This window comes from Henckelia pumila, chromosome 4 (assembly GCF_033568475.1).
Source record: "Henckelia pumila isolate YLH828 chromosome 4, ASM3356847v2, whole genome shotgun sequence".
In the NCBI taxonomy this organism is placed as follows: domain Eukaryota; kingdom Viridiplantae; phylum Streptophyta; class Magnoliopsida; order Lamiales; family Gesneriaceae; genus Henckelia; species Henckelia pumila.
In genome coordinates this window covers 122,420,276-122,448,138 of record NC_133123.1, presented here as the reverse complement: position 1 = coordinate 122,448,138, position 27,863 = coordinate 122,420,276, and the positions used below count along the sequence as shown (strand labels likewise).

Below are 27,863 nucleotides of genomic sequence, written 5' to 3'. Positions count from 1 at the left end.
GCTCACTTTTAATTTTGTTTCAAAAAAAAAAAAACCCACAAAATTATCAAATTGCAAAAAAAAAATAATAATAATCAAATACTTGAAAAAAAAATAAATTTATATTATATACACATAGAACATAATATTTGTATATAACAGTACACACGCAATGCGTGTGCGGTGCGGCTAGTAGTAAGTGATGCTTAGACAACTTAGTTTAATAAAATGGAGGGTATATTAGAGATACCCAAAATTATACAATGACAATATTCTGTTAGTATATAATGCTCATATATTATTAATAGTAATAGATAAATATATGATGTTACCCGAGAAAATTGGATGAGTTGGGTGGATAATTTTCGGGGGATGAATGTGTTATCTCTTGTCAATATTCCCAATCTGGAGTAATGATTCGGGGTCGACTTATCTGCATACACTTAGACAAGACTTATTAATGGGACGTCGGAAGGGTTTTAGCATGATTGCTTCGACTCTTAAGTCTGTTAAATATCCACGCAAAAGGAAAGCTAATGCTCAAGAAAATGAGCATAATGAGTGTTTGTGAGAATGAACTAAACTTTTGTTTTAACTTTGCTACTGGTATTTTTTAGTACCAATTAATGTCGTTAACCATGTCAGGATTCTCGGATAATGACCACGATGTAGGAACGTGGCCCACGTCTCACCCTCAACACGGTTGGTGAATGTGAGAGAAACTTGTACAGTGATTATCGACGGATCATCTTGTATTGCCTGATCAATGATATGAGCTCGGGCTAGCATGAATCCATTGTAGTTTGATATGCTTATCCTATTGCGGCATGCTCGGGGGTCAAAATGGATGTCTGTGGTTGTTTAAGTGGGATAGATACTTACCTTACTCAGACTAGCTCTAGACCGACCTCTTTCGACTGTTTTTTCTCCGGCCGACATGAAAATGACCGAGACCCTTTCCAAGACATCAAAATATATATATATATATATATATATATATAAATTTTCAGTTGCCCAACCAATTATGCCCAATTCGTCCCCGACAACTAAAATCCGGTAGTGGGTTTTAGTGATACGAATTTTTTTTTAAAAAAACAACTAAAACTCGGTAGTGGGTTTTAGTGGTCGGGGACGAGTTGGGCAGGAATGGTTGGACAGCTGAAAATTACTCATAACCAATGATGTCCAACTCGTCCCCGACAACTAAAACCTGATATATGAGTAATTTTCAGCTGTCCAACCATTCCTGCCCAACTCGTCCCCGACAACTAAAACCCGGTAGTGGGTTTTAGTGATGCAAATTTTTTTTTAAAAAAAACAACTAAAACCCGGTAGTGGGTTTTAGTGGTCGGGGACGAGTTGAACATGAATAGTTGGGCAGCTGAAAATTACTATATATATAATTATATATATATATATATATATAATTTAATCTTGAATTGGTGATCTTGTCTTCAACATAAAATGTTTAGCACAAAATAATGTTGGTGAAATGTAAAATTAAAAAAAAAAAGAAAGAAAGAAAGAAAGAAAGAAAGACAAAAAAAAAAAAAATTAAAGAAATAAAGAAAGAAAAGGAATTACCCCTCGCAACTTTGACTTACAAAATCAGATTTGAATCATACTGGAAACAACTGGATCCTTAAAATAAAAAAGAAAAGAAAAGAAACAACTGGATATCCTTTTAATAAAAAATAAAAAGTGAATATTTAAAATATAATTATTATATACAAATAATATAACAAGTTGTATCATACATAAATTAAAATTTAATATTATGTTCATATATGTCGTGTCCAAAATTTATATTTAAAAAAACATAAAAATTAATTAAAAAATTTAAAGTTTCTTATAACTTTCTACAAACTCCCCCGCTCATAAATTTTATATTAATAGTCCCCGAACCTCGAAAGTTCTCGTTCTTTCCCCAACTACATTTCACCGCCGTGGATGCAGAACTTTCTAGGAGCAACAGCCGTGCTCCGATCTCTCTCAGCCAGATCCGCCTCACAATTTCATACTTTCTGGTGAGTTTAATTGATTTTTCTAAGCGGAATCGGTGTTTTTTTTAGTGATTTTTCTTTTTTTTTTTTTTTTTAAAAAAAATGTGGTTGAATTGTGAAGCTGAGAGGCGGCTGCATGGCGCGGCGGGGAGGATGTGAATCGACGGTGAGATCGCTTCCCACGCCTTTCTTGACTAAGACTTATCGTCTGGTGGACGATCACACCATCGATGACGTCATCTCGTGGAGCGAAGACGGATCTAGTTTCGTCGTGTGGAATCAAACGGAGTTCTCCAGAGATTTGCTTCCCAAGTACTTCAAGCACAACAATTTCTCCAGTTTCGTTCGTCAACTCAACACTTACGTGCGTGATTAAGCTTGATTAATGGTGTGGGATTTTTGTGTGTTTTTTTTTTTGGGGATGATTTGTTGAGTTGTTTTTCGTGGAAATACAGGGATTTAGGAAACTAGTGCCTGATCGGTGGGAGTTCTCAAACGATTGCTTCCGGAGAGGCGAGATGAACCTCTTGAGCGATATACATCGACGGAAAATCGCGAGTCCGTCACCGGTCACGGCGGCTACGCCCTCATCTCCGACACCAGATGTAACTCCTCTGGATGTGTCTCCGTCGGACTCCGGCGAGGAACAGGTGCTTTCCTCTTCTGACTCCCCCGTCCTCGTCCGCGAGTTCGACGGCAACAAGGCGGAGCTGATCGGCGAGAACGAGAGATTGAGGAAGCAAAACGTTCGGCTCAACAAAGAGATATGCCAGATGAAGAACATGTGCCACAGTGTCTACAATTTAATGTCGAATTTTTCGAGCAACAACGGCCAGCGAAATCATCGTCGTAGATTAAGCTGGGAAGAAAATCCAGGGAAGCCATTGGACCTACTCCCAACGACTAGATTCTGCGAAGAAACCGACGCCGCCCCTGCAGCGGAGCCATCGAACGGCGGAGGAGAAGCCGTGGACGACATAAAATCCGCGGCGGAGGAACTAGGCGCTAGATTATTCGGAGTGCCGATCGGCCTGAAACGCGGGCGCGAAGGCCAAAGTGGCACGGATTTGCGGCTCCAGCAGCCGGGGAGGGACGTTAAATCCGAGCCGTTGGATGAACCCTCATCTTGGCAGAAGAGGAGCGGCTCGAGAAAGGTATGCAATTGATGTGTTTTTTGGGCCAACGGTGTGAAAACTGAAAATCTTTTCTTTTGTGCTGAAAATTCCAAATGCCAAAAGGTTAATTTTTTTTTTTAAATTTTTTTTTCTTTATTTATGTAGAACCTTCTTGTGCTATCTAGTTATGTCAATTATTGACTAGCATTAGTCTAAAGGGAAAGTTCCTTTATTTTAAAAGTTAAATAAATAAATAAACATTAGGAAAATGAGTGGCTGCGACCGAATTGACTTGAGTTTAGAATCTTTAGATGGACCTAACGAATTAGTTTGGCAGCTTGAACGATTAATGATTCTAATATTGTTCAATTCTCGTTACTGTAAAATTTGAAAAACACGAAATGATACAAGAATATTGAATCTCATGAAGGAATTAAAAAGGCATCTACCAGCTCCAATTTTATTTGGGTTTATGGATTGTATTGTTAACACTTGGTCCTTGATCTTGACGAAGTTGTATATATATAAAAAGACAAGTTTTCGTGAGCGATTTCACATATCAATTATGTGAGCGAATCTCTTATTTGAATCGATGCATGAAAAATAAACGAAAATAGTAATTTATTTAAAAGTAAAATAAAGATGAGATGATGAATGTCATTCATGAGATCATATAAATGTATTTATATATTATTTACATATAACAATCTGGTTGATTATATTGCATCCGCCATCCAATAAGGTAATAACAATGTTTTGCTAGAAAAACATTTTCTTTATACAAAAAATCTTAGAATGTCTATAAATCTTTTGAGAATGTTTTACGGGAAATTTGTGATATGAATTTTTGATCCAGTTTGGATAATGAAAAAAAAATTAATTTTAGCTTCAAGTATAGATTCGACAGTATATCTTTTCTTTTTCTTTAAACAAGCGGGGATGTTAAGGCCCAAAATGTTTAATTTGATTTTATTCATAATTTGTGAATTCTGAACATTTTTTTTATTTGTTTACAATTTTATATATCTATTACTATTAATAAAGCAAGAGCATGTTAGAGAAAGCAACTTTTGGTATTTTCAAGTAAACTTCCAAAAATAACCTCATGCAATAAATGAATATACTATTTAAAAATTTCAATTTATTTTCATACAAATTTCCCACCATTTCAAATTTCATATGTGAAATATTTTAATTTTAAAATTCAAAAACTAATTCTCACGTATATTACCTACATCACATAATTGATTTCTAAATTATTTTTTTAAAAATACAATTTTATCATAAATTATTTTTTAATATGATAATTTGATAAACACACGCATACCGTGTGCATCGGCTACTAGTTAAAATTAAATTGCCCTGCAGTTTGAATGGAAGTATGGAACATGAGCTCTATGTCACGGACTTGGTCATTTTCACTTGCAGCTTTTGATTAACCGGATCTCGTCTTCTCCATAAGGAAAAACAATTTTTTTTATCCATTAATTAACTTGTTTATTTTTTATTAGTACTTTAACTTTTGAAAATGTAATTTTCATACAAAAAATTTTAATTTTCGGTTATTTTGGTCCAAATGTTGACGCAGTAGCTTGACATGTCAATATTTTCTACAGTAATTTCATCATTTTTCGGTGTCACGACAACATTTTCTGACGTCACGTTATTAATTGGACCAAAATAATGGAAAACTAAAAATTAGTGTACTAAAACCAAAATTTAAAAAGTTAATATATCAAAATCGAAAATTGAACAAGTTAATGGACAAAAAAAATTATATTCTCGAAGTTATGTGCGCAGAAGTGTTAATGGTGTGCCGCATTATTTAGCTGGTACTGGTAGGACTCTTATTTCATTGTCGAGTTTCGTATTTTCGTATGGTAATATTAATCCATTGTGGCTTGTTAACCTTGTAACTCAAAACTCATGTATAGTAGTAATCATCCCATGCAACTTCAATGGAATTCACACACGCTACGCATTTTGCACCAAACCTTGCCCACCTAATTTCGCACACACCTAATTCAATTTAGTTTACTTTAAAGAACAGACCAATTGAATGATGTGCCATCGATATAACAAAATGTTGCGAATCAGTTCTGTTCGCACCGTAGCCTCTGCGATCGTAGTGTTGGTTGTTATGCTCTCCCGGTTCCGGCTAGCATTCTCTGCCGACTGCACCATCGTGACTTCGCTGGTCTCTGCCTGCTCCAGCTTCGTGACCTACGGTTCCCCCGACCCCATTCCAGGTTCGCCCTGCTGCGTGGCCATGACCAGCCTCAACAATCTAGCCGACTCTGGCGACAACATCCGCACTGTCTGCCGCTGCTTGATGGATCTGATAACTACCTATAGCCCTAACGCCACCGCCATAGCCACCCTTCCCGGATTCTGCGGCGTTTCTCTTGGATTCACCATTGATCCTAACACTGATTGTGAATAGTAAGATCGAAATCAAGATTGTGAATAGCTTCTATTCTATGGCCATTTTGCTATTTGAAAATATTATATAACATATGGCATGACAAAGTGTTTTTAAGATACCCCTTTAATTCACATGATTATATTAATATTATATAACATATAGCATGTACTATAGTGATCCCATGTTATATAAAAGAACATAGAGAGTAAGATTCTACTAGTAAAAGATTTATTTATAAATTTTTAATTAGTATATATATGTAAAATAATGCATATATTTTCATATGACGTGTGATTTGAATTTTGTGCAGCATCGACCAATACTCAAAGATGAAGGGGAGAAGAATCTAGCTAAAGGCAATTAAGACTGGTAAAGCTTGGACAAATGGAACCAATTCCGAATCTTATATATGTCCCAATTTCCAAAAGATCTCACAATGTTTAATTAAAAAATATATTTTGTAAAAAAATAATTAATAAGCAAGTCTCCTATATTACTAATATAAATTGTTATTATATTAATAGAGTATAATTTTGAAACTATTAAGCTGTTTAAGCATTCATTGTGGTCATAAATAAGAAGTTTGAAGCTTCTAATATTGGACGTACGTACGTACGATTTTGCTCTATTGATGGATAATCATGTAAAATTTAATTTAATTTTTATGCATATCATATTTCACCAATATTTTAAAATGACTCGATCGAATTCAAAATTGTCGATAATCAGGTTTTAAATGAGAATTGGTTTGAAAATTAACTAAAATTAATTAGTATTTGTGACCATTTTTACGTTTCGTTATCATCCACTTTGTGTCGTACCGATCGAATATGCTTAGGCCTCAGTGTAATTTTAAAAATGGGACCTGATCAAGAAAATAAAGAGTGTTTAAATTTATTATTATTATTATTATTATTATTATTATTATTATTATTATTATTAAATATGATTTTTTTAAAAAAACCAAATTAGGGAATTTAGAATGTGCAAGTACTGTTTTTTTTTCCCCAGAAATGTATAGAGTAAGTTAAAAACATCAATGATTTGGTGGAATTGTTTACTGAATATATACCTGACAACATATTATATGTGTGTGCATGTGTATATTATTCATGAAAATTATAACAAATTTTCTTTTTTAATTTGTAGCATACTTGAAATGATTTTCAAGGTATCATGAAAACAAACATACGGCATCAAATAGCAGGGACAATCAAACTTTATGAAAAATCGCGCAAAATGACACAGCCAAACCGTACCACACCGCTGTAATTTTTTTAATGCTAAAGCCACGAGTGAAAAATAAACAATGAAACCGCATCACATAGAATAGTGTGGTGACAATTTGAATGAAAAAAAATCGCGCCGACAGCCACATAGTGTTTTACTATTTTATTTTTTTTTTTTGTTGAAAACTAGTGTTTTTACTATTTATGATGAATTGTAAATTGTTTATTTTATATTTAACATTACACAACAAGTAAATAAAATCCAATTTTATTAGATTTAGAAACATTTTTTTGTCCAAAATCGACTCAATGTTCAAAATGATAATAATAAATTCATGATGTTATAAAATAAAAACTTAAACAAAGTAAACGAAATTTGAGGAATTAAAATTAATAATATTATTTATATTTTCATTAATTTGTTACCCTCTCATCCATGATGTGGTGAGATGAAATTAAGTTTTATTCAATAGTTAATTTTGCTTATTTTGGATTTATAAAAGAGTTTTAAAAAACTTTGGAGGTTGAAAAAAAATATTTTTAAAATTTATTCAATATTTAATTTGGCTTATTTTGGATTTATAAAAGAGTTTTAAAAAAATTTGTAGATTGAAAAAAAAATCTTTTTAAAACTCTTTTATAAGTCCAAAGTAAGCCAAATTAACTATTGAATAAAACTTAATTTCATCTCACTATTTCATCTGTGGTCAAAAAATTCATTATATTTTCTCAATTATCGGCCTTCAGCATCTCTTTTCTTGGAAACTTTTTTGAAAACTTCAATTTTTTTTGTGAAATAAAGAACATTCATTAGCTATTTGCTAAAACAACTATTTATTTACTCGTGATTGATATTGTTTTGAACTATAAGATTGTGTGGTTCAAATATTGATTTATCTGATTTTTATTTTTACATAATTTAGACTATGTTATCATTTGAAAGATATTCTAACTTCAATTAATATGATTATTATCAACTTAATTTCCGCTTCTATTTTATAGTTAATTTATATTTTATTTAAAACTTATTGATCACTCTCACTTCATAAGAAAAATCGCATTACCGTCAAGGGCGGAATCACATTGAGCTCCACCTGAGCTATAGCCCGGGCAATCTTTATTTATTTTTAATTTTTTGTATATTGAGTTTAGTTCAAATTTTTAATAGCCCGGACATCCAATTTCTAAAATAAAATGATTCGAACTCGACTCATAAAAGAAGAGGGCTAAGAAATTAGCACACAATTAAAACCTAAAGAAAAACGAGCGACAATTGGATCAAAAATAAATATGCATGAGTGAAAATTACAAAATAAGAATTCGAATACCACACGCACAGTGAATGTTATTTTTTTTTTTGAAAAGACAGTGAAGGTTATTTTGTTTATATTAAGTTTACTCCATTTTATTTTTCCATTTTGTTTTGTTTATTCTTTGTGTTTCGTTTTGATATTCTCATTGTTATTGTTGTAAATTGAAGATTAATTATAGATTAGGATTTACATATGATTTTTGAATAGTAATAGAAAATTCATTTTATTTTTTAAAATATAAATTAATATTCCTTTGTTTTTTTTTTTTATATTGGGGTGAGAGTGTTTACATGGTCTTGAACCCAAAAGTACTCAAGAACTCTTCCAATTGTGGGAAATTGGTGCCACTAACAAGCCTTTGGCAAATTAATATTCCTTTGTATTTTTAGTTTGTATTAGTTAATATTTACATACAGTCAGTATTCTCATTCTCTTATATTAATATTTACTTTGATTCTAACCTTATTTCAATATGTACGTTTGTTTTTAATAGTTTAATGCCAAATCAAGAAGATAAATAAGGGAAACAATATTAAAGGATGATGAATATATAAAAGATTATATGTCAAATGTTTTCAAATTTTAAGAGTTTAAAAAATTATTGAAGATCGTGTAAGTTAGAAAATTTTGAAATTACCAAGAACATGTATCTTACAATTTTAATTGCTATATATGTATTATTTTGTTTTTTTCAAAAAAAAAAATAAAAGAGTTCTAGTCTGGGTTACAATTTTAATTGCTATGTATTATATTGTTTTTGACAAAAAAAAAAAATTAAATTCTAGCCCGAATAAAGTCAAAATCCTGGCTCTGCCATTGATTATCGTCTTTAATCGATCGAAACCACCCGAAAACCACACATATAATTGTACATAAAACCTGCAATTTAAAAATATTTTTCAAACCGAACCGTACTTTACCAACCCAACTCACGCCTACTACCCTCAACCCCACTACACGCTCCAAGATTCCAGCAGCCGCCTCACAAAGAAGCATCACACAGAGACGAGGCGAGAGAGGGCAGCAACACTAAGCCCGGCCGCCTCACTCTCTCCCCCTTCAATCCTCCCCAGCTCTCACAAGCTATCCTCACATAGAAAAATGGAGCAGATCAAAGAAATGCACGGCTTCTGTCCAATCTCTCTCTCACTCCACTCTATTCACTCGAGCTCTCATCTTCTCAACAAACGGCTGCCTCACTAAGTGACAAAAATCAGAAAGATGGAACGCTCAAGGAAGAAGACGGAGGCGCACGCTTCTCAGAAGCAGAAAGGAACGCACTGGAGAAGGAGGCAGGCTAATCAGAATAGGGAAAGAGGGGGAAATTATATAAGGGCATGGATTGGGCTGAGGAATTATAATGAGTTGGGCCAAAGCCCAACAATCTCCACCTTTTGGCCCAACACCAGTTCAATAGTTACGAGAGTCACTTATAGCCATCATCATCGCCCAACAGAAGACACAAAGTCAGTACTAGCAACAGAATATGTAGCAATCACAAAGTAAGCTACGACACTGCACCCAAACAGAACACATCTTTCAAAAATCAAAGTTTAAAAAACTTTTAAATATTTTCAGAAAAAAGACTCTAACCAAGTAAATGCTCCACCTCGCTTGGAGCCCAGTCAAGTTCTGAAAAAATATTCCTACATAACTATTTTTCACACAGAAAAATAGAAAAAACAATCTAACAAATTTCACAAAGAAAAAATGCACATAGTCACAAAGACACAGGTCTCACAAAGAGACACAAACACAAAACTAACATATTTCACACAGAAAACATGCACATGGTCACAAAGACGCAAATGGTCAGAAAGATACGGGGGAATCACAAAGAAACGCAAAAAACACGAAAACACGACAGTAACCAAGCATGAAAACACAACAGTATCCAATAGAAAAATAAATCCTAGGATTCTACGAGCAAGAAATGCACACAAATCCTAGACATCTCTCTCTCTCTCTCTCTCACTCCACTCTATTCACTTGAGCTCTCATCTTCTCAACAAACGGCTGCCTCAATAAGTGGCAGAAATCAGAAAGATGAAATGCTCAAGGAAGAAGATGGAGGCGCACGCTTCTCAGAAGCAGAAAGGAACGCACTGGAGAAGGAGGCGGGCTAATCAGATTAGGGAAAGAGGGAGAAATTATATAAGGGCTTGGATTGGGCTGGGGAATTATAATGAGTTGGGCCAAAGCCCAACAATATCCACCTTTTGGCCCAACACCAATTCACTAGTTACGAGAGTCACTTATAGCCATCATCATCGCCCCAACAAAAGACACAAAGTCATTACTAGCAACAAAATATGTAGCAAACACAAAGTAAGCTACGACGCTGCACCCAAACAGAACACATCTTTCAAAAATCAAAGTTTAAAATTTTTTTAAATATTTTCAGAAACAAGACTCTAACCAAGTCAATGCCCCACCTCGCTTGGAGCCCAGTCAAGTTCTGAAAAAATATTCCTACATAACTATTTTTCCCACAGAAAAATATAAAAAACAATCTAGCAAATTTCACAAAGAAAAAATGCACATAGTCACAAAGACACGGGTCTCACAATGAGACACAAACACAAAGCTAACATATTTCACAAAGAAAACATGCACATGGTCACAAAGCGCACATGGTCACAAAGACACGAGGGAATCACAAAGAAACGCGAAAAACATGGAAACATGACAGTAACCAAGCATGTAAACACAACAGTATCCAATAGACAAATAAATCCTAGGATTCTACCAGCAACAAATGCACACAAATCCTAGACTTCTATTAGCAACACATGCAACAAAATTCTAGGCTTCTACCAGCAACACATGCACACATCCTAGTATTGTACCATCAACAAACGCACATAACATCCGCACCAAGCGCTTACGCTAATAAAGCAGTGAAAAGAGGTTCCAACCAATATACCAAAGCGAAACTCATTGCAAGAGTTTTGATTCCAACAAACCAGTAAGATCGGCAACCGACCCATGACAGCGGTGGCTCCTAGCGGCAGCAACCATCAACGGCGGCGGCGGCGGCAGCAGAACTCATGGCAGCAACGTTGACTGCTCCAGTGGCTGCTCCGGCGACGACTCTATACCTAGCTTGTGAGACCTCGGTTCTAAACATCTAATCTCGGGATTAAACAACAATAAGGCATTCAAGATCCAAGAATAAAAGTAATAAAGAATTTTTTTTTTTGAAGTGAACAGTGCTCCGCTCGATCGGTAGGATCTTACCGATCGAGCGAGCCAAAAATTGCTCATTCACTGCCCGAGCAAAACCAGCTTCGCTCGATCGGTAAGATCTTGCCGATCGAGCGGCCAACAAAATGCAGAAACAGAGAATTGCAAGAATTGCCGTCGTCGATCGGTAACATTCTGTCGATCGAGCGGTGACAGAAACAGAGTAAAAACAGCAGAAATCTTGCTAGAAACTTAAGTCCAATACCATCAAAATATAATCATGCATTACAATCACAAATCTTCCAACTAATACATGAAGTACTGGAGTTATTCAACCGCTCCAATTAGTACATAAAATTCTGGAGTTCAAAAACTGTTCAAAAGTAGAGAACATGCAACGACAACATAACGACGAAGTTCGATATCTAAACATATTCCAATATTACTAGGTAGACATGCTGACACGACTTCTAAACCGAGTCTCACTACTAGCTCTCCCTCTTGTTGCTATCCAGGCCTACGCTGGCTTGATCCTGACCCACCTATTGCCAAGTACACATACAAAACAAAGTAACAGCCGGATAACCAGTGAGATTGATAATCCCAGAAAAAGCAAACATAACAAGCAATGAAATCAGTAAACATGCTTTCAAGGCAACACATAATCAATGTCAACGTAATGAAATGCATGTCTTTAAAACGGGTTATCAAATCTGATAAACGAGAGATTGCTGCTGTGCTTTTGGGATCCCGAGGATGAGATCATGTAACGACTCACCGAATCTCCCAATCGAGGTGGTGCCACGTATCCCACTCCTCTAGATTTTGAGCAACCATAATGAGTATGCTAGCACTAGGAGAAAGGACTACGACCTATGCCACTCAATCATAGTTCCCAAACATCTTAAACAAAAAGGGCGGTTCTGCCCGCTGTAAACAAAGTAGGCTCAAGATGAATGCATAATAGAAACATAAGCAAAAGCCACATAACGAAACTCAATCAATCAACAATACAAGTTTCACATGCTAGAACAAGTATTGATGCAATATGTGATTTAAAAGGGGAAACTCGAGAACCAACTGTCCCAAGTATGCTATCCCGCTACGATGACTTCTTTTACCTTTCAGTGCAGTAGCTCCAACTCTGGAACGCTACAATAAAAGATTGTATCAACAACTATACAACCTAAACAACAAACGACGGCTCAAGGAAAACTCTTTACCGATCTTCGTCCAACTCTCGACGACCAAATGCTGTTAACCCTGGGCTTGACAAACTCCAAACGAATCTGTTCAGATACAAATAAATGATCAATAACCACGATCAACTTACAATCCAAGTTCAACAACTCAAAAATGGTTTAAATCTTCAAAACTCAAACCGACGGCATAACGGTTATAAACTGAACAAACCGGAAACGCAGACAGCAGTTTAATATCGATATCAACTCATATCAAAGCCAATACAACCAAAACAAGGAAAACCCAATACATCTAAAAATCCAGATTTTTGAAAATGGCTTCCAGAAATCAAAACAAATCCGAACGTCGCTCAATTTCAAAACCGACAGATAATAAACGATCAGAACTCTGTCAAAAACAACATACTCGAATCTCAATCGATTCTAACAACATCCAAAAACTAGAATGTATCCGATCGTAGAAAAACTTACGATATAATGGAGCTCTCGCTGCAGTGATCGCTAATCTGCCTTCAGAAATAATTTCCAACGGCCGAATCGAGCTCGGAATGAAATTTCAAGGCTTGGAAAAAACTTGGAGCGCCTCTAATGGAGTTTAGGCGTGAAGGGGAAGAAGAAGCAAGGAAGGAGACCAATCATTCCTTTTTCCAAAGTGTAGATAATATATAAAACTCAAAATTTGCGTATTAGTCCCTGAAATTTCCAAAATTTGCAAAAAGGACCCTGATCAAAATCAAGTCGGCTCTTGAACTCTGCAATCTCCGATTAACTCAAATAAACTCATTTAAGATAAAAACGGGGCATTACAATTCTCCCCCATTAAGAAGAGATTTCGTCCTCGAAATCAACGAGAACCACAACTCATAAGATAGAATAAAGAACTAAAGACAGTAAGAAGAACTCACGTCATCCGAATAACTCCGGAAATCGCTGTCTCATGTCAGATTCTGTCTCCCAAGTCGCTTCCTCGACTCCGTGACGGCTCCACAGCACTTTCACCAACGGAATCAACTTGGTTCTGAGTTGCTTCTCTTTCTGATCAAGGATCTGAATCGGTCGCTCAAAGTAGCTCAGAGTCTCATCTAACTCGGCTTCGTCAGGCTGAAGGATATGAGAAGGATCTGGATGATACTTTCGCAGCATAGAGACGTGAAAAATGTTGTGAATACCAGATAAAGACGGAGGAAGTGCAAGCCTGTAGGCAAGATCACCTATCTTCTCGAGAATCTCGTACGGCCCGATGAATCTCGAAGATAACTTCCCTCTCTTACCGAATCTAACAGTGCCTCTGAACGGAGAAATCTTAAAGAAAACACGATCTCCCTGCTCGAAACTCAGAGGTCTACTTCTGACATTCGCATACCTCGCCTGTCTATCTTGAGCTGACTTCATTCTGGTCTGAATGACCTTAACCTGCTCTGCCATAACTCTAAGCATATCCGGTCCCAAATCTGGTGACTCGGACAACTCATCCCAAAACAACGGAGATCGGCACTTCTTACCGTACAATTCCTCAAAAGGCGCCATACCGATACTCTCTTGGAAGCTGTTGTTGTAAGAAAACTCAACGAGAGGCAAAGAATCTAGCCAACTAGTTCCAAAGTCTAGCACTGCCGCTCGCAGCATATCCTCTAATGTCTGGATAGTCCGCTCTGACTGTCCATCTGTCTGAGGATGATAAGCTGTACTCAGATGCAATCGAGTACCAAGTGCCGCTTGAAGACTATGCCAAAAGTGCGAAGTAAATCTAGGGTCTCTATCTGAAACGATCGAATTCGGCACCCCATGCAATCTCACAACATTTCTAACATACAACTCAGCCATCTGATCGTGACGATACGGCATCCTGTACGGAATGAAACATGCAGAATTTGTCAATCGGTCGATAACTACCCAAATAGCATCGCATCCTCGAACGGATCGTGGTAGCTTCGTGACGAAATCCATAGAAATGTGATCCCATTTCCATTCAGGAACATATAGACTGTGCAATAGACCACCTGGTCGCTTCCTCTCTGCTTTCACTTACTGACAGTTCAGACACCGAGATACAAACCTCGCGACATCTCTCTTCATTCTCTTCCACCAAACCTGAATCTTCAGATCATTATACATCTTACGACCTCCAGGATGAACACTGAACCAACTGCAATGAGCCTCTCGGAGAATACGCTGTCTCAACTCCAAAAAATCAGGCACAACAATACGGTTATTCACAAACAAGATGTCATCTCTAACTTGGAATTCAGAATGATGCCCAGATCTGACTTTCTCTACTGAAACCTGAATGCTCGGCTCAAACTTCTGTGCTTCTCTGATCGCAACAAACAACTCCGGCTCGGCTTGAATGACAAACACTCTGATAGTCTTCCTATCTGTTTCAAACTCTAAATCAGAAGTGCAACAATCATCGATCAACTGAGAAACACCGATAGTAGAAAGAGATAGAGAACAAAGCTTTCGGCTCAATGCATCTACAACTGCATTCGACTTCCCTGGATAATACTTGATTTCATAGTCAAAATCTTTCAACAGATCTAACCATCTTCTCTGTCTTATATTCAGCTCTGCTTGTGAAAACAAGTACTTCAGACTCTTATGATCAGAAAAGATCTCGAAAGACTCACCATAAAGATAGTGACGCCAGATCTTCAGAGCAAATACAATCGCAGCTAGTTCAAGATCATGAACCGGATAACGAGTCTCGTGCGGTTTCAGCTGTCTCGATGCATACGCTATCACATGCTTGTGCTGCATAAGGATACAACCCAAGCCTCGTTTAGAAGCATCACAATAGACTGTGAAACCTCCAGTACCTTTCGGAATAGAAAAAATCGGAGCACTGGTCAGTCTCCTCTTCAGATCAACAAAGCTCGCCTCACAATCTGCAGTCCAGACAAAAGGCGCATTCTTTTGAGTCAGCTGGGTAATAGGCTTGGCAATAGACGAGAAACCCTCGATGAATCTGCGATAGTAACCAGCTAAACCCATGAAGCTTCGGATCTCAGGTACTGATGTCGGTCTAGGCCAATTCATAACCGCTTCTATCTTGCTGGGATCGACAGAATCCCATCACCTGAAACGATATGACCGAGAAAGACAACTCGATCCAACCAAAATTCACACTTAGACAACTTGGCAAACAACTGTTCAACTCGCAAAATCTGCAATACGGTTCTCAAATGCTCTGCATGGTCAGTACGGTTCTTTGAGTAGATAAGAATATCGTCGATGAAGATAATGACAAACTCATCTAAATAGCGTTGGAAAATACGGTTCATCAAACCCATAAAAACTGCTGGAGCATTAGTCAATCCGAACGGCATGACTATAAACTCAAAATGACCATACCTTGTTTTGAATGCGGTCTTAGGAACATCTTCCTCTCGCACCCTCAGCTGGTGATAACCTGACCTCAGATCAATCTTAGAATAGATAGAAGAACCCTGCAGCTGATCAAAAAGGTCATCTATTCTGGGTAAAGGATACCTGTTCTTAACTGTAGCCTGATTCAATTGGCGGTAGTCGATATAGAGCCGCATAGAACCATCCTTCTTCCGAACGAATAGAACAGGAGCACCCAAAGCGACACACTAGGTCTGATGTATCCCTTGGCAATCAAATCCTCAAGCTGCTCCTTCAACTCTCTCAGTTCCATAGGTGTCATACGATAAGGAGCTTTGGAAATAGGTTGAGTACCTGTCACCAAATCGATGCTGAATTCAATCTCTCGGATAGGTGGCAATCCAGGAACATCTTGCGGGAACACATCCGCAAAATCTCTAACCACTGGTAAATCTACCAAAGCTGGGCTAGATTTCAGTACATCAACTGCGTACACTAAAAATCCTTCTGCACCTCTCTGTAGCAAACGAGTCATAGATAACACTGAAATCAAGGGAATTCTAGATCGAGAACCCTTGCCAAAGAATTTCCACTCGTCTGCCATTTCGGGTCTGAACCTGACAACTTTCAGAAAACAATCGACTGTTGCCCTGTACTTGGTTAAAGCATCTATATCGACAATACAATCAAAATCTGACAGTCCAAGTACAATACAGTCGAATTCTAACAAATTTCCTTCAAAACACAGTTCACAGTTCCTGACTAATCTGACAGAAACAATTCCTTAACCCAAAGGTAAAGTAACAGCTACTACAGTAGGCAACAACTCAGTAGGCAAAGCATGCAATAACATAAATTTCTCAGAGATAAAGGAATGGGAAGCACCTGTATCTATCAAGACATGAGCAGAATAACCAAAAATCGAACAGTTACCTGCTATAACATCGTCTGGTGCTGCCTGAGCCTGATCCTCTGTCAATGCAAAGACTCGTGCATGCTGTCTCGGAGGCTGGTTTGCACTAGAGTTACCTCCCTGTCTGTTCTGCTGCTAAGGCTGGAAAGAGTGAACTACAAAAGACTGCCTCTCAGGCTGAGCTGCAGGTCGAGATGAACTCCCACTCTGAGCTCGATCTCTATTACGCTGAGGGCACACCTTAGAGAAGTGTCCCGGTTGCTGACAGGTGTTACAGTTCCCAAAGACTCCCACACACTGATCTGGTGAGTGTCTACCTCCACACTTGCTGCAATACAAGGATGATGATCCAGAACTCTGTCCTGAACCGAACTATTTGGAACCACTGGAACTAGAAGAACTGTTCCCCTGCCTCTTAAATTGTTTGCCTCTTGCTTTGTACTGATCTTTTCTGTTTCCCCCACTGTTTTCACTATCATACCTCTGTTGTTGGTTCTGTTGCTGAAGTGACTGATTCTGATACTGAGATGGTTGATTCTGATACTGAGATTGTTGATTCTGATACTGCCTCTGTTACTGAGGTGTCACCTGATTACCTATTTGCCTCAACAAGCCTGCTTCTGCTCCCTTTGCATGATTCGTGGCATCCGCAAAGTTGCTAGGACTGTTGGTGTTTACCAACGTGAAGACATCGGGATTCAAACCATTGATGAAATGATCTGCCTTTGCTTCATCATCGCCGGCAATTAGCGGTGCAAAACGCAACAGACTATCAAACTTGGCGACGTACTCTTCAATGTTCAGATTCCCTTGCCTCAGATTGGCAAACTCTGCTCTCTTGTCCTTACGGTACGAGATAGGGAAAAACCGCTTATAAAACTCAGATTTAAAAAGAGTCCAAGTAACTTCCGTACCTCTACTCTCTGTTGCTTTCTTCGTCATGATCCACCAGCTCTTAGCAACCCCACGAAGCTGATGAATGACTAACCTGATTCGGCGGTCATCGGTGTAGTCAATGGAATCAAACAACTGATCAATATCATCCAACCAACTCTCACAATCAACTGGATTTTCTGTACCCATCAACAGAGATGGTTTGAAAGACTGAAACCTCTTCAGCAAGGTTTCCATCGGTGTCGCTGAAGCATCCAACTGATCAACTTCAGTGCTAGCTTGCTCAGTCGCAGGGATAACTGGCGGTGTGTTTATGTTTATTACTCGACGAGGACCCATATGATAATCAAAGGTTAGGACACGAGATATCTCAATTGCTACAATCAGTGCCCTTACAACCGTTTGGAATATCGGATACCAGTCGATAACAGAAACAATTATATCTCAAGTAGATCATGCTTTATAAATTAAATCACAAAACCATGTAATTCAATAATTCTCAAGAATAAAGCATGCTCGCATGGAATTAAGTACACAGTTAAATAATTCAAACACATGTGAGGAGTCAATACACACAGACTCGATCTACCCCGCTCACTCTAGTTCAACCAAGAATTTTAACGCATTGATACCACTTAATGTGAGACCTCGGTTCTAAACATCTAATCTCGGGATTAAACAACAATAAGGCATTCAAAATCCAAGATTAAAAGCAATAAAGAATTTTTTTTTTTTTGAAGTGAACAGTGCTCCGCTCGATCGGTAGGATCTTACCGATCGAGCAAGCCAAAAATTGCTCATTCACTGCCCGAGCAAAACCAGCTCCGCTCGATCGGTAAGATCTTGCCGATCGAGTGGCCAACAAAATGCAGAAACAGAGAATTGCAAGAATTTCCGTCGCTCGATCGGTAACATTCTGTCGATCGAGCGGCGACAGAAACAGAGTAAAAACAGCAGAAATCTTGCTAGAAACTTAAGTCCAATACCATCAAAATATAATCATGCATTACAATCACAAATCTTCCAACTAATACATGAAGTACTGGAGTTATTCAACTGCTCCAATTAGTACATAAAATTCTGGAGTTCAAAAACTGTTCAAAAGTAGAGAACATGCAACGACAACATAACGACGAAGTTCGATATCTAAACATGTTCCAATATTACTAGGTAGACATGCTGACACGACTTCTAAACCGAGTCTCACTACTAGCTCTCCCTCTTGTTGCTATCCAGGCCTATGCTGGCTTGATCCTGCCCCACCTGTTTCCAAGTACACATACAAAACAAAGCAACAGCCGGATAACCGGTGAGATTGATAATCCCAGAAAAAGCGAACATAACAAGCAATGAAATCAGTAAACATGCTTTCAAGGCAACACATAATCAATGTCAACGTAATGAAATGCATGTCTTTAAAACGGGTTATCAAATCTGATAAACGAGGGATTGCTGCTGTGCTTTTGGGATCCCGAGGATGAGATCACGTAACGACTCACCGACTCTCCCAATCGAGGTGGTGCCACATATCCCACTCCTCTAGACTTTGAGCAACCATAATGAGTATGCTAGCACTAGGCGAAAGGACTACGACCTATGCCACTCAGTCATAGTTCCCAAACGTCTTAAACAAAAAGGGCGGTTCTGCCCGCTGTAAACAAAGTAGGCTCAAGATGAATGCATAACAGAAACATAAGGAAAAGCCACATAACGAAACTCAATCAATCAACATACAAGTTCCACATGCTAGAACAAGTATTGATGCAATATGTGATTTAAAAGGGAAAACTCGAGAACCAACTATCCCGAGTATGCTATCCCGCTACGATGACTGCTTTTACCTTTCAATGCAGTAGCTCCAACTCTGGAACGCTACAACAAAAGATTGTATCAACAACTATACAACCTAAACAACAAACGACGGCTCAAGAAAAACTCTTTACCGATCTTCGTCCAACTCTCGACGACCAAATGCTGTTAACCCTGGGCTTGACAAACTCCAAACGATCTTTTCAGATACAAATAAATGATCAATAACCACGATCAACTTACAAGCCAAGTTCAATAACTCAAAAACGGTTCAAATCTCCAAAACTCAAACCGACGGCATAACGGCTATAAACTGAACAAACCGGAAATGCAGACATCAGTTCAATACCGATATCAACTCATATCAAAGCCAATACAACCAAAACAAGGCAAACCCAATACATCTAAAAATCCAGATTTTTGAAAATGGCTTCCAAAAATCAAAACAAATCCGAACGTCGCTCCATTTCAAAACCGACAGATAATAAACGATCAGAACTCTGTCAAGAACAACATACTCGAATCTCAAGCGATTCTAACAACATCCAAAAACTAGAATGTATCCGATCATAGAAAAACTTACGATATAACGGAGCTCTCGCTGCAGTGATCGCTAATCTGCCTTCAGAAATAATTTTCAACGGTCGGATCGAGCTCGGAATGAAATTTCAAGGCTTGGAGAAAACTTGGAGCGCCTCTAATGGAGTTTAGGCGTGAAGGGGAAGAAAAAGCAAGGAAGGAGACCAATAATTCCTTTTTCCCAAGTGTAGATAATATATAAAACTCAAAATTTACGTTTTAGTCCCTGAAATTTTCAAAATTTACAAAAAGAACCCTGATCAAAATCAAGTCGGCTCTTGAACTCTGCAATCTCCGATTAACTCAAATAAACTCATTTAATATAAAAACGGGGCGTTACATAGCTCTTGGCGACGGATCTCCACCTAGCTCTGATACCACTGTTGGGAATCCATCGTCCTCGTCGTCCATCTCTGATACCACTGTTGGGAAATCCTAGGCCGATCCGCCACATTCTCGTACGAGTTTCACCTGCAAAAAATACCAAGCAAACAAGGAAACCAACAATAGCATAAAGTGTGAGTAACAACAAAGGGAGACCAGGGCTCAGACGCTACGACTCTCCAAACCACCAGCAATTCACGGCGAAGGCCACAAAGACTCCTCCCAACTCAACTCACGCCTACTGCCCTCAACCCCACTACACGCTCCAAGCTTCCAGCAGTCGCCTCACAAAGAAGCATCACACAGAGACGAGGCGAGAGAGGGCATCAACACTAAGCCCTGCCGCCTCACTCTCTCGCCCTTCAATCCTCCCAAGCTCTAACAAGCTGTCCTCACACAGAAGAATGGAGCAGATCAAATAAACGCACGGCTGCTATCCAATCTCTCTCTCTCTCTCTCTCTCTCTCTCTCTCTCTCTCTCTCTCTCTCTCTCTCTCTCTCTCTCTCCACTCTATTCACTCGAGCTCTCATCTTCTCAACAAACGACGCCTCACTAAGTGGCAGAAATCAAAAATATGGAACGCTCAAGGAAGAAGATGGAGGCGCACGCTTCTCAGAAGCAGAAAGGAACGCACTGGAGAAGGAGGCGGGCTAATAAGATTAGGGAAAGAGGGGGAAATTATATAAGGGCTTGGATTGGGCTGGGGAATTATAATGAGTTGGGCCAAAGCCCAACAATCTCCACCTTTTGGCCCAACACCAGTTTAATAGTTACGAGAGTCACTTATAGCCATCATCATCGCCCCAACAGAAGACACAAAGTCATTACTAGCAACAGAATATGTAGCAAACACAAAGTAAGCTACGACGCTGCACCCAAACAGAACACATCTTTCAAAAATCAAAGTTTAAAAAACTTTTAAATATTTCAGAAACTAGACTATAACCAAGTAAATGCTCCACCTCACTTGGAGCCCAATCAAGTTCTGAAAAAATATTCCTACATAACTATTTTTCACACAGAAAAATAGAAAAAATAATCTAACAAATTTCACAAAAAAAAAATGCACATAATCACAAAGACACATGTCTCACAAAGAGACACAAACACAAAGCTAACATATTTCACACAGAAAACATGCACATGGTCACAAAGATGCACATGGTCACAAAGATACGAGGGAATCACAGAGAAACGCGAAAAACATGGAAACATGACAATAACCAAGCATGTAAACACAACAGTATCCAATAGGCAAATAAATCCTAGGATTCTACCAGCAACAAATGCACACAAATCCTAGACTTCTATCAGCAACACGGAAAATTCTATGTCGGCCCAAGGGTACTGCCTTGAGGCAGCGAATGCACGACACGTGTCATTGTTTTTATATTTGGTTTAATGCAAAGCGGGTGTATTTTTTAAAAATAAAAATCATATTTCTTTGACCATGGTTAGGTTTGGTTAGATCTGAAAGGGGTCTAATAATGCATTTTCTCAAAAATGCATCATTATTTCCAAATCGACCGGAGAAAACTAAGGTTTTTATTTTTTATTCATCCACTCTTCCACTCTTGTTTGGGAAAGAGTTTTTCTTCCGGAAGTTTGATTTGGAAATAGTATATCGAAGAGGTGCATTTGGAAGATCGAAGCGGGCAGTCGAAATCGTAGATCGAAGAGGTGCAGATCGAAGGTTTGATGAATTTTTTTTTCAGCAACTCCTTTTTCCACTATTTCTAGTATGAAGTTCTTGTTATTTTTCTGAAACCAGTAGTGTTGAAGCCTTGTTTTGTTCTCTTATTTTGCAGTTAACTATCTGCCGCTTGGAAAATCGCTCTTACTCAAGATCATTCGAACGAACTGCCGAGGGCTTCGATGTTGTTGTTCTAGTCATTTATCTTCGTTCTCGCGTACTTGTAAGTTGATATTTCTGTTGGAACAAACCTCTTCTTGACACGATGAAGTCTGCGATTATATCATTTTACTAGTGAGTGAATCGATATTTTTTGCTACGAGAATTTAAGTTCGACTTAGGTGCGAGTGAAATCAATCGATCCCCAGCTAATTGATTCATTGTAAATATTTCTGAGATATTAATATAAATATTTCTTTTCTTAACTTGATTTGGCTTCATATTTATTCATTGAACATGAAAGACTGTAAGGTGTAATTGACAATGAGCCGGTGACAGATTAAATGTTTTGATTTATGCACTAAACATGTCGTGATTTAATGTTTTGATTTGTATATAATGGTAGAGTTGGTTTATTAGTAAGTAGTTTTAATATTTAATTTAGCATAAATGACTTGTATAATTTTTTTTCAAGTGCATCAAATTGGAAAAGATTTACATTAACATTACCATTGGAGAACATTATTGGTGAGTCATTAAATTTAACCCATGAGAAGTTGAAGATTACTGGAACTTGGCACTGTTTTAGACCTTTAACCCATGAGAAGTAAAATATTACTAGTTTATCTACTGTGTCATTCATTGAATATGATGAAACTCGAGGATGTTAATCATTCTTGGATATGCTGTTTTTTAGTGTTTTTTATACTGGTCTGGTTACAGAAGATTACAGAAGATCGTCACTTGAGAACATTAAATCAGATATAGTCTTGTTATTCTTTCAAGTGATCAAATGGCGAGTCATTCAATTTAAAGTAAATTTTGTTTTATTATTTTTGTTTTGGTATTATACAATAATGAAATGTTTTTTCTTCTTACGTAGGGAAAAACGTACGTCATTTTTGTAGGACGAAAACCTGGAATCTATGGTACCTGGGCCGAAGCATATGATCAAGTCATCGGATTTAACGACGCGCTACATCAGCCATATCATAGTCGCGAGGAAGCCTTAAGAGCTTTTGAGGCATACAAGGAGAAGCAACATCGGAGGGCTTATTTCCAAACTAGCAGCGAAGCAAGTTCGAGCACTACCTCTAGCGCAAGCTCACGGAGGAATTCTACTCAAACCGAGAAACTTGATCAATTGCAACTAGGATTGTTGGCTTTAGAAATTGACAACCGCAATCATGCGCATAGTGTTCAGAAGGAATCGATAAGATAAAAAAATTGGTTCAAGATATAAAGTTGAATCGTGATGGTTAGGAAGTTGAAGAATCTATCATATTTCTTCTTTGTTCGTAGATTTGGTATTTGTTCAAATATTTTAGACGCCTGTAAATTTGTATTGACTTAATGATGGGATGGTTGATGGGTGTTTATGTTTATTAATGGATGTTTATATTTATGTAAGATGATGATGGGTTTTTATGTTTATGTATGGATGTTTTTTACTTAATAATATGATAATGTATGTAGTCTGTTCCAAATTATTCTAAATATCCAAGCACTTATTTCTTGATAACAATTTATCTATAATGCTATATGTCACAAGATATAGTTGGCACCTTATGAATGTTTATGTAATTATCAGAAACATAAAAACCAAAACCTTGACAATGTGTAGTGTATTCTTCATAAAAACAGGAAACATAAATAACATAAGCCAAAAATAAAAAAAAAAACAGAAACCCAAGCGCATAAAGTCAGTAAACTAAGATTCCAGAACAAGCACTTGTATACTGGAATATTTACGCAACAGAAATTCCAGCAGAAATTGGAGTGATTAATTCCATACAATTCCAACTAATTTAAGAAAGTAGATTCCAAAACAAGCACTTGTAATCTAGAACAAGATTCGAAGTACACCAAGGCCAGATACAAATTCAGAACCTACTATCTAAATCATGATTTGAATCTGAATTTAAGAAAGTAGATTCCAACATCTCCATTCTCTTCTACCAGCTGCCAGCATCTCCATTATCTCCAAAAAACCCAGAATTCATGAAACTGCATACTTAAAAAACTAGAGGAAACAAAGTCACACAATCTATTTCAAATCTCTTGTTTGAAATATTAGAACAAATATTAGAAGTCACATAATTTGTTTCTAACAAATTTCAACACAACGGACTAATTCAAACAAAACTCTAGCAACTAAAACAAATATTAGAAGTCACAGAGTTTTTTTCAAATCTTTTGTTTGAAAAAAACAGAAATAATGAAGCTTTACACCACCTCATCTTGATTTTTTAAACTAACACAAAGAAAAGATCATAAAATTTACCTCGAGAAGCTGAGATAGTGCACATCTCTTATATCGAGCTATTACGATTACTATCATCATGTCCCTAAGTTCGTATGAATTTCCTGCGTTTGAAATGCACAAATGAATGTTAGATGATGAGAGAATGATCGGTATATATTAACCAAAGGGAAAAGTTAGTAATAACCCAGTGACTTGGTTGGTTGACATGAAATTGAGATCCAAATGATGCAAGATCAAATGGATGATTAATATTGATTTGTGATGAAGCGAAAACAGGATTTTGAAGTTGTTGGCACTCCGAACTTTGAGAGGTTGTGAACTCTGACCTTTGATTTTTGTTCCTTTTGCATCTATATCACAAAAAATATAAAGTTAAAATAAAAGAACAAAACTCATAAAAAATATCAATTTGCAACTTTAACTTACTTGCTCGATCACCTTTTCTCTTTCCTTTCCTTTTCTTACTTTTATCATCCCAATGAAGTTGTATGTTTTTGTTTGTGATTCCTCTTGACTTCAATTGAGGAGGATTAAGCACGAGAATGTCATCTAATAGAATATTTTCTTCATGAAACTCGTCGTGACAAAGTTTTGGATCTTCCAACTTCAGATTTTCGAAAAAACTATTTATTTGTTCCATCGCATCATCTATAATTTCTTTCAACTTATTTCTGGAATTTTCATGAACTTTACATCTCATGCTAAGAGCATATGTTGATCTCATGATTTGGTTCACAAAAACAGTTTCAGACTCATGACCACTGCCACTTCCGCTTCCACTTCGACTTTCATCCATAAATAATGCATCAATTCTTTTTTTGGAATTTTTCATCCACCGATTTTTCAAGCACTGCTTTGGTAGAAAATTCACATTCATAAAATTGAAGATCATCAAAATATGCTTGCACAGTATTCTCATTGACTCAAATTTTTGACAACTGCATTTTACGTCAAACATCTGCTTGTTGAAAAACACATGTCTAATCCTTGAACTCTCATCATGAGATTTTACTTTAAACCCAAGGGAGACTTCACTCAAATTGGAAGGCATCTCAGCCAACCGCATATTCAAAGAATTAATAAATTCTAATTCAAAAAGCTTGTACACAGTGAGTGTATAAACATTTGCAGCAAAATTCAGCAAAGGATTATTTTTTACCATCGTCGGAGCTTTCATGTGATGACAACGTGTGTCCTCGACTTTTTCTCTCTCACGCCAACTTTTCTGGATTTTTTCGTAATTCTGCACAAAATCATACAATGACATGATACTGTTACCCACTCTCTTCAACACTGCATTTGTCCCCTCGCTTCTAGAAGTTGCCAAAAGACAAGCACTGAACCTATGCATGCTAAATACAGTAGCCCATTTGTATCTCAAAGCATACATATTATTTAACCACTTATGACAACTGAGATTGTATTCTTCACTCATAATCCTCCACGTGGCTTCAAATTCTTCCTCGGATTCGCAATGACTCATGAATTTATTCTACAATCTTTTAAATCTAGAATCACCATTCAAACTCCCTAAGTGTGACGGAGCGTTTTGATTGATGTGCCATTGACATAACCAATGGTGAGAATATGATAATACTGTTTCAATTGCATTCATCATGGCTTGGAATTGGTCGGTGAAAATTATTTCAGGTTGTTTTCCATTCATATAATCAAGAAAAGTTTTGAACAACCATTCAAATGAACTCTCGGTTTCATCCGACATGAATGCCAATCCAAACATCACATTTTGCTTATGATGATTAATTCCAAAAAAAAGAGCACATATCAAATTATAACGATTGGTTCGATATGTGGTGTCAATTGACAAAACATCACCAAAATACTCAAAATCAATTTGACATCTCGAATCCCTGAGGAAGAAGTTCATGATCCTATTGTCATCATCTAACTGCACATTTCAAAAAATATTTAACTCCTTGTTTGCCTTATTTATAAAATGATGAAGTAGTGCAGAAGCATCCTCATTCTCAACTTTTTTATGCTTTTTTATCCGACCAAGGTGATTGTATACATCCTTTCGAAGAAAGTTCAAATTTTGTGGCCCTTGGGCTTCATTTTCCATATAAGATACAACATTAGTCACAGGTATCCCAGCATTCACCATTGCTTCTAAAGTGGATTTTTGAGCATGAGAAATATTGCGTGATGATCTCAACAAATGTCTTTGATCATAAGCAACCATGTCATGATTATGGTCCATAACAAACCTACCAACCTTCCACTCTCCCCCTTTTTCCCTAGTTATTCTGAGTTTAGCTTTACATTTACTTCTACTACTCGGCTTTAAGTAAATAGGTACTTTTTCATTAGAGCGTTTTTCATCTTTACTGCCTTCACATGAACACTCAAAATCTTTAGCTTGCAATTCATTAGTACCAGGAAAGTATCGTTGATCACCTTTCTTAACGCTAAACCCTTTAGCATGTGCATAATTGCAATGGAGTAAATACGCATCTTCGACACTCCTGACTACTTCACCAACATGTAGTTTACTCTCCAATTGATCTACAATAGAGTTGGTAGATGATACCTCAACATTTTCAGGAATCGGAAATTCTGAATTTGCAACTTCAACCTCTTCGATGTTGTCTCCCATCAGGCTATAATTATAAAAAATCAAATTTAAATTAAAATAATAATGAATCAAAGCAATTTGCCAATAAACAAGGTTCTAAGAATTTAGTGAGAACTTTAAGTATTGTTGGTTTTGTATCTATTTGCGTCTTAATTTTATACAGTTGGCTGGTATAGTAGAGTTAATAAAGTAAAAAATCCTACTGCCCCACCTTCATACTTTGTTTGTGTTTTTCAAAATTTGATTTATCTTTTTTAATTTTTTTTACAAATTTAATCTTATTATGCAACAAAAATTAATAAAACAAACATAAATTAGCAACAAAATAACGATTCCACAACACGTAATGTGTTTCGAGCACTAATACTCTACTTTAATTAAAAACATTTTAACCAAATAAAAAAAAATTAAAATTAAAAATAGAGCGCTGTTGAGCTCTATATGAAGCGCAACAGTAAGTTAAAGGCTGAAATCCCAATATCCCAAGACAAGAAACACGCTGAAATTATGGCAGAAAACGAAAACCTCCACACTTACTCCTGTTTTTTATGATGACAAATTCCAGACTTGGAGGATGACGGTGGATTGAGCGGCAAAATAGAAATTTGGAATTCTTCCTTCCAAGAGATGCCGAGAGTTTCGAAATATGGAATTCTTTTCCGAGAGATGCCGGGAGAGAGGATGATGGTGGGTTGATAGCCAAGAGCAAGATCCTGGATTTTTTTTTTTTGAGAACAAAGATCCTGGATTTTTTTTTGGGGATGTGAGGCGG

General features: G+C 37.1%; 3 protein-coding genes and 1 long non-coding RNA gene across 9 annotated transcripts; 3 read left to right on the top strand and 1 right to left on the bottom strand.

Annotated features, from left to right (window-relative positions):
* The first annotated feature begins 1,848 nt into the window (after window positions 1-1,848).
* Window positions 1,849-5,922, top strand: LOC140863141 (heat stress transcription factor B-2b). Of its 2 annotated transcripts, none has more exons than XM_073266326.1 (4): window positions 1,849-2,006; window positions 2,104-2,346; window positions 2,438-3,136; window positions 5,833-5,922. In XM_073266326.1, exons 2-4 carry the CDS (start codon window positions 2,119-2,121, stop codon window positions 5,884-5,886), a joined length of 981 nt encoding a protein of 326 aa, XP_073122427.1. In that variant the 5' UTR covers window positions 1,849-2,006; window positions 2,104-2,118; the 3' UTR covers window positions 5,887-5,922. The 2 variants fall into 2 exon arrangements, with proteins under 2 accessions (XP_073122427.1, XP_073122428.1); XM_073266327.1 differs by lacking the exon at window positions 5,833-5,922 and adding an exon at window positions 5,148-5,273.
* Window positions 3,047-5,976, top strand: LOC140863142 (putative non-specific lipid-transfer protein 14). Of its 2 annotated transcripts, none has more exons than XM_073266329.1 (2): window positions 3,047-3,136; window positions 5,195-5,540. In XM_073266329.1, exons 1-2 carry the CDS (start codon window positions 3,096-3,098, stop codon window positions 5,538-5,540), a joined length of 387 nt encoding a protein of 128 aa, XP_073122430.1. In that variant the 5' UTR covers window positions 3,047-3,095. The 2 variants fall into 2 exon arrangements, with proteins under 2 accessions (XP_073122430.1, XP_073122429.1); XM_073266328.1 differs by lacking the exon at window positions 3,047-3,136 and adding an exon at window positions 5,833-5,976 and having other exon boundaries at window positions 5,157-5,539.
* A 15,878-nt stretch (window positions 5,977-21,854) lies between these two features.
* Window positions 21,855-23,663, top strand: LOC140866970 (uncharacterized). Its single transcript, XR_012145005.1, has 3 exons — window positions 21,855-22,070; window positions 22,186-22,293; window positions 23,113-23,663. It is a non-coding gene; the product is annotated as an uncharacterized lncRNA (long non-coding RNA).
* Window positions 23,664-24,052: 389 nt separating this feature from the next.
* LOC140866790 (protein FAR1-RELATED SEQUENCE 9-like) lies at window positions 24,053-27,863 on the bottom strand. Of its 4 annotated transcripts, XM_073271843.1 has the most exons (7): window positions 27,629-27,863; window positions 27,047-27,116; window positions 25,655-25,738; window positions 24,922-25,345; window positions 24,680-24,845; window positions 24,514-24,596; window positions 24,053-24,252 (listed from the first exon to the last, which is right to left on the bottom strand). In XM_073271843.1, the coding sequence occupies exons 2-6, from the start codon at window positions 27,110-27,112 to the stop codon at window positions 24,578-24,580; spliced, it is 759 nt and encodes a 252-aa protein (XP_073127944.1). In that variant the 5' UTR covers window positions 27,113-27,116; window positions 27,629-27,863; the 3' UTR covers window positions 24,053-24,252; window positions 24,514-24,577. The 4 variants fall into 4 exon arrangements, with proteins under 4 accessions (XP_073127944.1, XP_073127943.1, XP_073127941.1 ...); XM_073271842.1 differs by having other exon boundaries at window positions 24,922-25,738; XM_073271840.1 differs by having other exon boundaries at window positions 24,922-27,116.

Coding starts and splice junctions, on each gene's coding strand:
- LOC140866790 (XM_073271840.1), bottom strand. CDS start 25,978: ATGAGTCATTGCGAATCCGAGGAAGAATTTGAAGCCACGTGGAGGATT. Junction 24,846..24,921: donor GAGAAAAGGTGATCGAGCAA/GTAAGTTAAAGT, acceptor TTTGTGATATAG/ATGCAAAAGGAACAAAAATC.
- LOC140863141 (XM_073266326.1), top strand. CDS start 2,119: ATGGCGCGGCGGGGAGGATGTGAATCGACGGTGAGATCGCTTCCCACG. Junction 2,347..2,437: donor TTCGTCAACTCAACACTTAC/GTGCGTGATTAA, acceptor GTGGAAATACAG/GGATTTAGGAAACTAGTGCC. Junction 3,137..5,832: donor AGAGGAGCGGCTCGAGAAAG/GTATGCAATTGA, acceptor AATTTTGTGCAG/CATCGACCAATACTCAAAGA.
- LOC140863142 (XM_073266328.1), top strand. CDS start 5,157: ATGATGTGCCATCGATATAACAAAATGTTGCGAATCAGTTCTGTTCGC. Junction 5,540..5,832: donor CCTAACACTGATTGTGAATA/GTAAGATCGAAA, acceptor AATTTTGTGCAG/CATCGACCAATACTCAAAGA.